The following is a 12,406-nucleotide window of genomic DNA, read 5'->3' on the forward strand; positions in this document are numbered from 1 at the left end:
ACCACTAAAATACCAAACAGTGAGCCCTGGACTTGGCAGGCTCTGGCTAACAAGGTATCAAAGCTGGCTTACCAACTATCATGTACAGACATACAGTAACAATATGTGACGCAAACATATATAATAATACAGTAACACAAGCAACAGGGAATGAGGAGGAAGGGACAGACTAGGAGTCCTCTCTACTTTCCCATCAAGTCTTCCACAAACCTAAATCTGAAACTGCCCTCCCAGAACCTATTGATTTTCTTCTAATATTGAAATACTAGAAGAAAATATAACAATGTAGGAAAATAAAAGGTGAAGTATGCTAAGGTCACTTTATGGCTTGTGTTCTTATGTTTGAGGCTTTTGGGAGTGAAACCCAGGGCCTTGTGCAAGCTAGGGAAGCATCTATCGCTGAGCTATTCCCTAGATATACTCTTTGTGAGGAAGAGGTGGTGATTTTCTTTAAACTCTGAGCCCAAATAATAACGTATTCTAAGGTTTAAGAGAAAGCACTGAATGGAGAAAGGATTAGGGAAACACGCCCGTGTCACCAAGCACGCCTCTTCACAACAGTGGTGCCTTACCTGGGAGTTGAGAGACTCCAGCTTGCGTTTCCGGGCATGAAGAGCTTTGCTTGGAAAAGCCCAGTAGTAATTGGAAGTTCCAATCCTCTCGCAGTCAACCATGCCATCGTCTACCAGGCTCTGCAGGACTTCTTTCACTGACATGGCAGCTGGGGAGGAATGTTCAAGACTCACGGTAAGCAGCATCATAGGAAAAATTCAAAAGCAAGTAACCAAAGAAACACTTGCAGAGCACTTAAGAGCTAAAAAAGGAAGATAACACTATCAACAGGCATCTACATGTGCATAAAAAGTGAGGTAACCCAGGCTCTCAAAGGCAAACATCGCGTGTCCTTTTTTTTTTTTTTTTTTAATTATTATTATTTTTGTTTTTTTTCAAGACAGGGTTTCTCTGTGTAGTTTTTGATGCCTGTCCTGGATCTCACTCTTTAGACCAGGCTGGCCTTGAACTCACAGAAATCCACCTGGCTCTGCCTCCCGAGTGCTGGGATTAAAGGCGTGCGCCACCACTGCCTGGCCGCATGTCCTTCCTTACACACAGATCTAGTGTGCTTATGTGGAAGCAAGGGTGGGCAGAGGTCATGAAATAGAAAGGGACCCATGAGAGAAGAAAAACAGAGACTGGAAGAAAGAAGGCAAACAGTATAAGGACACAGTGACATGGAGGTGGAAAGGCAGACAGTGGGGTAAACAGTCTAGTACTCTGAGGGGTCAGGGCTATGGGGAGGAAGGAGGCCTAACCAAACTGGGGTACACATCACAGGCCAGAGGCAAACCTGTCACTTTGCATGCTAATTTAAAAATAAATAAAAGTGGTCTATAAATAATCATGCTCAATGTATTTCAGCTACAACTTCACTTTATTTTACTTTTTTAGTACTAGGCTTTGGACATGCCAACTAAGCTCCACCCCTACCTTTTCAATCCACTCTAAACTGAAGCCAAACCAAGACAGACAGCATGCCCCCTAGACTATCAAATTAAAACATCCAAAGACAGAAGAAAGGACTCCAGAAAACTATATTCTCAATATGGGCATAAACCATGGAAGTATGTCTCTAAAGCTGTAGATGGATGTCTTTCCTTTCTGAAGAAATTTCCCTTTTATAAACTCAGCCATTGAGCAGGAAGATGGATATACATGTTTGCCAAAGCATTCTTATCAGCAGCAAAACAAAGTGAAAACTAGCCCAATAACTGGGTTTATAAAAGCACAATGCAATGTTATACAACCATTTTAATGATATGGATAAATACATGTCGCATTGTATAGAATGCATAATGTAGAGGAGTGAGAAGACTGCATGTGTGTTAATGTGACAGTAGTTCAGATAGCAGAGAGCAGGCAATTTTTAGTTCATTTTCCCTCAAAATGAACATGCATGATATTCAGCTAAGAAAACTAAAAGTTGTGAAAGATTAAACAATAAAGAAACAAACTAGCTCCAATAGTTAGAGCTAAGATTTAAAACCAGAATCTATTAATAATGCTTATTTTCTATGTACCAAAAACTATATCCTTATTTTAATATCCATTTAAATTTTCCCGAGAGTAGATCTCTAGCTATAACATTTATTTAAAATGTAAAGATCTCATAAATAAAATTGACACCAAATGTGCAAAACATTCAACTCTACTCATAAAGTACAAGTGAAATGAAAGTCAAAGGATTCTGAAAACGAAGAGAGTGGGTAATGAGGCCCAATGACAGAGTGCTTGCCTAGCATGCACAGAACCCTGGCTACAAGCCCCAATACTGAAAAGAAATGCAAAGTTAGTGTGAACATAAACTGGCCAAGCCTTTCCTGAAAGCAATTTAAGAATACATGTTTTAAATTCTGAGAACTACACAAGCCTTTATTTTCTGTTTTACTTTTACAGATATAGTCTTCTAAAGTAACATGAGAGGTGAAGAAACATGTATGAACAGAGCTTTGGTTTGCTTGGGTTCCATAACCAAACCCATAGACCAGGTGATTAAACAGCAGTTAAGATACAGCCAGAGAGCATTGGCTTAAGAAGAGTGAAGCCCTGTGTTCAGTTCCCCTTTCCAACAGTTCTAGCAACCAGGGCAAGACAGTGTCCAATTCAGTCACCAGTGAGGATGCTTTGCCTGCTGTGTGGATGTCTATGTTCTTGCTATGAGTGGCCTTTCCTTAAGAGACATACACAGATCTCTCGATCTCTCAAGATCTCTCTCTCTCTCTCTCTCTCTCTCTCTCTCTTCCTGTCTTAAAATTAGAGCCCTACTTTTGAAACATCACATAATCATTTGTTTCCGCATTTGACTGTGACAGTCTCTCACCATGGAGCTCAAGCTAACTCAAACTCATGATTTCCAAGTGTTGTGACTACATATGTGTATCACTACACTCAGCTTTTAACTTAATGTGAAAGTCCTGTTTCCAGAAGGGTTGGAGAGTCAACATATGAACTGGGGAAGAACACTGCTCAGTCTAGAGCAGAGAACATGTTAATTATACAATGCAGTATTTGTAGACAATCTGATGGTCAACAAGGTCAACAATAGGTGACCAACTAAGCAAGTTTGATGGGTGGTCATAGGATGGAATTCATCTTCCAAAGCAAGTGATATGCACATGCAGATGATGTTACATAAAAAGATACATAACTAAGATGAAGCTCCATGGTGGAATCCCAGCCTAAAAGTGTGAGGCCCTGGGTCAGTCCCCAGCACACTCACTCCCCTACCACACACAAAAAACAACCACAAACACAAAACTGCATATGCAGCTCGGATCCCTCATGGCATGACAGATCTTTACATACATACAATGACAAAACTTCAAAATGAACCAAAATGTTTATATTGGTGACTTTAGAACAGAAAGATTACAACTTTTCCTTCCTTAGATCAGTGATGGGAGCTGCTCTGCTCTACCTGTCTTCCTGAAAAAAAGACCTCTGAAACCGTGAGCAAATCCAAATCCTTCTTTGAAGCTGTCTGTCAGGTATTCAGCCATAGAAATGGGAAGTCAGAATGGCAAACAAATGCCACTAAAAACTACAATTACAATCAAGATGAAAAGCACCTGTACTTCAGTCTCCAAGGGAACCAACCCTGCCTATACTTTCATGTTAGCCTTTTGTCCCTAGAGCTCAGAGAAAATAAGTTTGTTTCTTTAAGCTATCAAATTCATAGTCAATTGTTGATACAGTCTTATGAAACTACTACACTACGTAAAGACACCAAGTCACATTTGACAAATGCTACAAAGTATTAAACAATTTTTATGCCTATAGAAATAAACTATAAAATAAGTGTGCATATGGGTAAAGGTATATGTATTTCCTTTTAATTGTTCTGTGGCAGAGGATCCAAACACAGGAACTGATTGATGGCTAAGAAGTGTCACATGAGGCTTTTACAAATATACTCACTTCTAGATGTTTGCATCGTCCATAAAGGGAAAGACCACTGCAGGAAAGACTGAGTCCCAGGTTCCCCAAGTCCCCACCATCCACCATCTCTTTAATACTTACTGATGCCTTTCTCTTTGGGAGCAAGCTTCTCCAGGTCTTTTAGTTGGAATACATCTTTCTAGTTAAAAGGGTTTACAAAGGTGAAAAACACATAATTACTTTCTACTATTTATATTTACCATAACCATGTTCATAAAACATAGCATCAAAAAGCTATGTCTACAAATGAATAATGTACTAGAATTGAGTATTTTAGAACTATAAGAAATGCTGTATCTCATTCAATGTCATCCACAGAACTTAAGGTGGATATACTTCGACATGAGCACAGCTGTCTACTCATGACTGGACAACAACAACAAAAGCCATCTTCTCATTGAAACAGGAATAACTCTGGAAGGTAATCTGTGCCATCAGATAATGAGCTGCTCTGACTTTCTGATGTTAAGAAAATCAAAAGAGGGCTGGAGAGATGGCTCTGTGGTTAAAAGCATTAAGCTCTCTTACAGAGGACCCTAATTCAGTTCCCAATACCCCCATGGTGGTTCAAGGGATCTGGTGGCCCCTTCTAGCCTCTGTGGGTACCAGGCACACATATGGTACACATACATACATGAAGGCCAACATTCATGCACATAAAAAATTTTAAATAACAAATCTAGAAGAAAACATTATCTGCAAAAATATCTGACAAAGAGCTCTGGAACCTAGAATATACATTGTGTGTCCAAAACAAAAAGAACTGATGAATGGATAAAGGAGCAAGATGACGGATGCATTTGCGGGCTCTTCATGAGCGGTCATGAACGTTTTGAAAGGTGAACCACTCACGACTAGGGGCAGCATGGCACACGGTGCTTAGCCAGCAGTCATAATTAGCAGGTACACAGTTCTTAGCTAGTAAGTTTTCTAATTCAGAAGGTGAGACACATTCACCAGAGGTAACTGAGAAAACAGACTATAAAACATAATCTTACCATTAACATACATAATCATATAGCAATATTCTTCCAGATTTTGCATTTTCTACTTAATACCTCATAGTGAACATTTAGCCATGATACTGTCTTTGAGAAGGGCCATCCATATCTAATGCCAAATTCTATAACTGATGGTGTGGAATGTTTGTGTTAGAAGTGTTTGAGTTTGTTGGAATTTTACTTATCAACAATGTAATTAGAATCCAAATTCCAGAAACTGAATTCCAGAATCATGCTTTTCAACCTTGGACCATAATATTGACCTTTTCTGAATTGCTGAAGGGCTAATGTCTAATATTTACCAACATTTGACATCAGTCTGGATCCCAGATATATGGTGTCTCATTCAGGAGAAAACAGATGAAATGCTTTCCATTACGTTTCCAAAGTTCACTGTTACACTTTTAATTCTATCCCAAAAGCTGACAGATGAAGTAAGTATGCAGCAACATACAGTATCAAAATGTGAAGAACAGGAACACATCAATTGAACAAAACCAACTAACAGAATTAATTATTATCTCCGCAGACAAAATTCATCATGGAACATCTTGGAACAGCTAGTCATTAGTGTTAGTCTTTAGTGTCAAAATGCCATTGAAGGGTGAAGGTGAACATTTTAAAATGGGAAATGGCCAACTTTGGTATTTGAGACAATCAATACTAAATAAAAAAAATCACCCACTGACTACTTTCTTGAGTTTCCACTGCCTGGAAGAAATTAAGTCTGTTCTTGCTCCAAGACCATAGGAAAAAAATTTCAACACCGCCAAAGAAAAAAAACTGAACCAGACTTCATCTTCTCAATGACAGTCTTGCACTGGCTTTAAAACATAAAGGATAGACTAGTTTTTTAAGTCCTCAATATTTTAACACAACTGAGAATCTGCATTATCAAATGCAAAGGACTTTTATCAACATAATATCTGATTGTACCATCTTCCCTATCTGCACAGGATGAAAACAGCCAGTGGAATAAAGGCCATAAAAAGGTATTGGGGGTAAAAAGTCTGTTTGAACTTGTTTCTTTTTGTTTGGTTTGGTTTTTTTCAAGACAGGTTTCTCTGTAGCTTTGGAGCCTGTCCTGGAACTCACTCTGTAGACCAGGCTGGCCTCAAACTCACAGAGATCCACCTGCCTCTGCCTCCTGAATGCTGGGATTAAAGGTGTGCGCCACCACCGCCAGCTGGACTTCTTTACGAAAGAAAGGACCATGTGCAGGAACATGGTAAAAAAGTAGGGCCTAGAGCCTAGTTTTGAACTCTGCCACTTAGTGAAGCTGAAACTTTATTTTCCCTTAGGACTGGCACATGCCTCTGGAATGAGTTAGGGAGTCCTGGGTATCATCATAATGCATAGACAGACTGTAAACACAAAGCAAGGATTTCGGTGCTCCCTGTGAAACTAGGTGGTCCTCCTTGGCTTAAACCTGGATAATGTCCACTCTTGTTTTCTGAGACCCTGGAGGCTTCAGACTCTCTGCCTCGGGAGTCCTCAGCTGGAAAGCAAAGCTGAGGACCACAGGCCTTACCCCCAGGACTGCCCACTGTTGAAATGAGAAAACCTATACTATATGCCTGGAGATAGGCAGCACTCAGTAAAAAAGTTATTTCAGAAAAAGAGGTCATAATCAAATATACAACTCAGAAAGAGAATTCCAGTATCAGTCTATAGGGCAGTCTGGATAAAAGACCATGAGTAAGGAGATATAGCTCTTTCCTATTCCACAGCTCAGAAGAGCCAAAAACACTGGAGAATTTTATCTGCCCCTCAAGATATGGGGCACCAGTATGGGTCCCTAACAAAGAGACCATTAACATTAAATTACATCACAGAAAAATACACAACATAGTGTGAAAATACACTTAACATAAAAATTATACAAAGTACTAACAACATTACAGGAATAACTTACTGTCTCAAAAAACAGTTCCATCATACGGGTTCTCTTTTCTTCAGCACTCAGTCCTTTTTTCTTTGACTAAAGCATAAAACAAAAAAGCATTAAAAGCTGCAGTTTTAAACTAGCATTTGACAACAACTGGGCATTCAACATTATCTTAACAGCTCTGTGATTTTCTCTAATATCGACAGGTTTGTCCCTCAAGGCTGGCCTAAACACTCACCTTCAACAGCCCTCTAAGTAGGGATGGTCACTCTTCCTACACAGTGACAGCAATAACTCTTTGTGGAAAGTTTACTTTGGTTTTTTGAGACAGGGTTTCTCTGTGTATCTCTGGCTGTCCTTGAGTAGACCAGGCTGGCCTTGAACTCAGCAAGCCACCTGCTGCTCTGTCTCCCAGTGCTGGGATTAAAGGTGTATGTTGGCCTGGTGGTGGTGGTGGTGGTGGTGGTGGTGGTGGTGGTGGTGGTGGTGGCGGCGGCGGCGGCGGCGGCGGCGGCACACACCTTTAATCCCAGCACTCTGGGAGGCAGAACCAGGTAGATCTCTGTGAGTTCGAGGCCAGCCTAGTCTACAGAGCAAGCTCTAGGAAAAGCACCAAAACTATACAGAGAAACCCTGTTTTGAAAAACAATAAACAAACAAATAAATAAATAAAGGGGTATGTCACTACACCCTTTGCAGAAATTTAGTATTTATAAAATGAACCAATGAAAAGCCACTGTATTAACTTTCAAAAGGCTTACCTTTTGAAAGAAAACAGACAGCCACTTATAACCAATGAACAGCTACATGCACAATTTGTTGCATAAATGCCCAGGATGGAACTGATTAGTCCCACTGGGGAAAGGAGGCATGTTAATCTAGAAGGCTAGAGATGAAAAGGATCTGGTCAAACTGGGAAGGGGGGCGGGGCGTCTTGTGCAGATCCCATGTAGAGGCTGTGTTAGGGACGCACAAGTCAGGCACTGAGACAGTTATTGTTTGGACTGTGAGGAGGGATTAAAAAAAAAGATACAATTCAAAAAGTCGTCTGGAGACAGATTACCGAGGCTAACCCGGAAGAGAGTGGATCCTACCAATACAATGACTAAGTGCTGAGGACTTTCTAAAGCTGAGGAGGGACAAGGTCAGAGTTAAACTGGAGTGTAAGAATGGTAGGTAGCAGGGGCTTGTGAAAGCTGAGCAGTTAAAAACCAGAGGACAGGGTTCAATTTCCAGCACTCACATGCTGGCTCTGTCTGTAATTCCGGTCCCAGGACATCTGTCCCTCTCTTCTGGCCTCCCTGGGCCGTAGGCATACACATGGTGTACAGACATACACACAGGCAAAACATCCATATACATAAGTTCTTTAATATTTTTAATATTTTAATAGAAAGAAAATGAATGGTGGTAGCAGCATGTAAGCTCAAGTAAGAAAAAAACCCATCCAGATAGAAAATGGAAGCCTGTAAATACCTGTAAATCTTCATCTAATTTAAAATAAGATAAGCAGTATGTAACTGAGATATAACTATTATTATATATTATATATAGTACATATCAACTTACATTCAAACTAAACTAAAAGAGGAGCCAAACATCTTTAATGCAATAATTACAAGAAAAACAAACAGTGTGAGAAACATCACTTGTCTGGGATTAGGGATTTATTTATTATTTATTTTGGGGGTACGGGATGCTATGGACCACATGTAGAGGTCAGAGGAAAGCCTTCCAAAGTTGGCTTTCTCCTTCCTCTGTGTGGTTCCAGGGATTGAACTCAGGTAGTCAGGCTTAGAACGAGCACGGTACCCATTGAGCATCTCACCGGCCCTAAAATGGAAGTGTTTTGCATCCTTCTCAAAAACTGCACAGGATCATATTGTTTCCTTGGTAAACACGAACAAGTGTCTATTCACAACCAATAGAGAACAGATGACAGATCAAAATAGGGACACCACCCAAGTCCAACTTGGTGAACCCATGAGTTTTGTTGGGTGTGGGGGACTGTGGGAGACCAGCTCTGACCAGCTCCCACCTTTCAAAGGATTCTTGGGTGGAGGAGAGAGGAATGAAGAAATACTAGATAGATAGACCTAGACGATGAGGAGAAAGACAGACACACAGGATAGCTTCGGGAGGACCTGGGTCAATACCCAACAGCCTTGTCCTTTATTCAAAAGGGCTTTTTATAATATGCCAAGGGAGAGGCAAAAGACCTCCCCCTTGCTAGATCAAAGCACAATGTACATGAAAATGTAGACCCTTTCAAACACCTAGTAACCACGCCTGTGGTCAAATCATCACTTTACGCAGCACTGCTGAGTAAAGCAAGCTTAGATTCTCTGACCCTGAGGAAGGTCTCACTAGGAAGCCTCTGTGGGTCCCCACAGTTGGGGTTAGTTACTGGAATATATAAGGATTTACAGGAGCAGAAATGACTCAAAGATAGCTGCACCACCAAAGCCCACCCTAACATGTGTGACAGTCCATAAAACTGATAACCTGGAGCACAGTAGACAGCCTGCAGAACCCCAACAGGTTTCAGAGTGTCTTAGTGTGAGCCTCTTCCAGGCAGCTAACCTGGCCTTCTTTCTTCTAGGTTACTACACCCGTCCCTGCTCGCTTCCAGCTGCTGGGCTTGCCTGAGAGTGACTCTGCTGTCTTTACTGCTTATATACTCTATGGGAGTGCCCTGCCTAGGTCAATTTCAGGGACTTCCGGAAGCTATTTTGAATTGTTTACTTCCTGTCTTAATTTAATGAGCCTTCCTGCAGGATTGAGTGTTTCACCTCCCCTTAGATCAGTGGTTCTCAACTTTCCTAATGCTGCGACCCTTTAATACAGTTCCTCATGTTTGGTGACCCCCCCCAACCATAAAATTTTTTCATTGTTACTTCATAACTGTAATTTTGCTACTGTTATAAATTGTAATGTAAATATATGATATGCAACCCCTGTGAAAGGGTCATTTGACCCCCAAAGGGTTGCTACCCACAAGTTGAGAACTGCTGCCTTAGACCATACTGTTGCTTCACCTCCATGTGAATATCCTGTCCTGAAATCTCCTGTCTTACCTGCCTTTCCACATCCGACGTCTTAAAGAGTTTCTCCAAGATGGAAAGTTTTAACTTTGGAGGAAATTACTACACAACAGATCATAGGAAAATAAACTGCTTGTTAAGAAATAATAGGATAAAGACCGATTCTGTCCAACCAAAACCCTGTCAGAAAGCATCACTCTCCAGCACTTGAGAAAAGAATCTTGGAATGCCATTCTGTATTTCTTCTGGTAAAATCAGAAACTCACTCATTTCCACAGCAACAAGATTATGTAGTGTTTCTTGATGAGCATGTTTGTATAAGTAAGCAGCCTCCAAGTTCACATTTTTTTCCCTCTGTCCCTCTGGAACACAGCACTCCCCAGGGATCCTGAGCCCTTCCTCTCCTCAAATCTCTTCTTTGATCTTATCTTCTTTAATTTTAATTAATGCTGTGATGAGACCACAGATCTTTATGTCTGGCCCTGAATATGCTCCTAAACTTCCATCTCATGTATCTACCTGCCTGCTGGACAGACTTCAAACTCAAGTGGTCCAAACTGAATCCCTCTTCTCCTACACACTCCAAACCTACTATTGTACACTTAAAGAGTCTCAGAAACACTTTTGACCTATGCCAAAGGCCTGGCAGGCATCATCCTAAGTGCCTTCATCTCTTTACCAACTACCAAGTTCTGTCCACACTGGTTCTTAAATATTCTCTAATACAGTGGTTCCCAACCTTCCTAACACCATGACCTTTAATATAGTTCCTCATGTTGTGGTGATCTCCAATCATAAAATTATTTTCCTTGCTACTTCATAACTATAATTCTGCTCCTGTTATGAATCACAATGTAAAAATCTTTGTTTTCCAATGGTCTTAGGTGACCCTTGTGAAAGGTTATTCGACTCCCCCCAAATGGGTCATGACCCACAGGTTGAGAACCATTGCTCCATCATGTTCTGCCTGGTCTACCCTATTACCTCTGCCTGGATTCAAGCCTTCATGGCTATCTCTTGCAACCTGTTTTCAACTGCCTAGACACACTTTTGTCTCGTCCTCTAAATTCAGCTTTCACACCACAGAAGAAACAAATCTGACTATGCAGCTCCCTTGTTTAAAACCTTTTGATGGTCCCAACTTTCATAATTATCCAAGTACCCTAATAGGATATGGAAGGGCCCCTATCACTTGACCCCAACCTACTACTTTGAGTAGCTCCCCACCCCACCCCAAATTTACCATAACAAGGTGAAACACTATGCAACTTGGGTTGTAATAATAAAATTATTTCCAGAATTCTCTACCGGAAGCATTCTCTCATTTCTGTGCCTTGTAGAAACAGTTCCTCTACCTAAAACATCTCTCCTCTGGCACACTCAACACTCCAAAAGGTCACCCAAAGCCTAGTTGAGCAGTCTCTCCAGAAAGACTTCCCTCCACTGCACTCACAGGCAGAGCCTCTGTTCCCACGGCACCACGTTTCCATCACATCATCTACTGCACTGAAGAGAGTTGATTGCTCTCAGCAGACTGAGAAAATTCAGAGTATCTACTGCCCTTTGGCCTCTCTGGGTTTAGCAGACCGGGTAAGTTAGTCGAGCAAACATACAGGCCAGCCCTGAACATCAAGACCACAACCAGCGAAGGTGCCAACTCTACAGCTCCAAGCTGCTCAAGCTCAAGCTCCGAAGCCCACAACACTCCCAACATACAGCTCAGGAGGACTGAAGAAGCAGGAAAGCCAGCAGTCAGCACCTGGCTAGCAGAGAGAAAGCAGAGCACTCTGCCATGTAAACAAGCTCCGGAGCTGTAGAACTGCTGTTAAATTTATGGTGCAGAGCTAGAATCCAGGGGTGTTTTATAATCCCCTCCACACTGCTCTCTTGCAGTATCTGAGCCAACAATGAAGTTCACACCCAGCTAAGCTTCCCATGCTAGTGGGCCTCAAGGATGGCAGGGCTCTGTGGGAGAGGTGGAAATCTCTTTAGAGTAGTGTACCTTTGCAAGGCTCTAGGGACTTGGACCTAACTAAGACAGCAAGAGAATGAAGAAAAGATAGACGACAGAAGGATGCTCAAAGAGAAAGCTGGGGTTGGGTGCTCTGGACTCTGGGATAGAGAAACCGTAGCACTCCAGAAGCCCAGTGTGTTCAGTGAACAGAGAGGCAGGTGACTTCATGTAATACAGTGGTTATTACATATAGATAAACAAGGAGCCTGGGCTATTATATACATCTGAACGGAGAGGCAGGTGACTTCATGTAATACAGTGGTTATTACATATAGATAAACAAGGAGCCTGGGCTATTATATACATCTGAACAAGGAGGCAGGTTTAGCTAGTCTTGGTAACAAAGAACAGCCTCAGTAAGCGAGCAGTCTTCAGGCCATAAACACCCAGAAGAGACTAAAGCTACAGTTGTACATTTTCCACACACTGTCAAAACTTGTACTGGGTCTCCCTGGAAAGACTT

The 12,406-nt window shown here is 41.5% G+C and overlaps 1 protein-coding gene across 1 annotated transcript in view; it reads right to left on the reverse strand.

Moving 5' to 3' along the window:
- Mnd1 (meiotic nuclear divisions 1) overlaps window positions 1–12,406 on the reverse strand; it is a 63,635-nt gene that overhangs the window by 49,244 nt on the left and 1,985 nt on the right. The window contains exons 2-4 of the mRNA XM_036191410.1: window positions 6,913–6,978; window positions 4,078–4,135; window positions 573–721 (exon numbers count right to left, since the gene is read on the reverse strand). Of these exons, the coding sequence (XP_036047303.1) occupies window positions 573–721; window positions 4,078–4,135; window positions 6,913–6,978 (273 nt within the window). The remainder of the gene's footprint in view (window positions 1–572; window positions 722–4,077; window positions 4,136–6,912; window positions 6,979–12,406) is intronic.

The sequence above is a fragment of the Onychomys torridus genome, chromosome 6 (assembly GCF_903995425.1).
Source record: "Onychomys torridus chromosome 6, mOncTor1.1, whole genome shotgun sequence".
Lineage (NCBI taxonomy): Eukaryota > Metazoa > Chordata > Mammalia > Rodentia > Cricetidae > Onychomys > Onychomys torridus.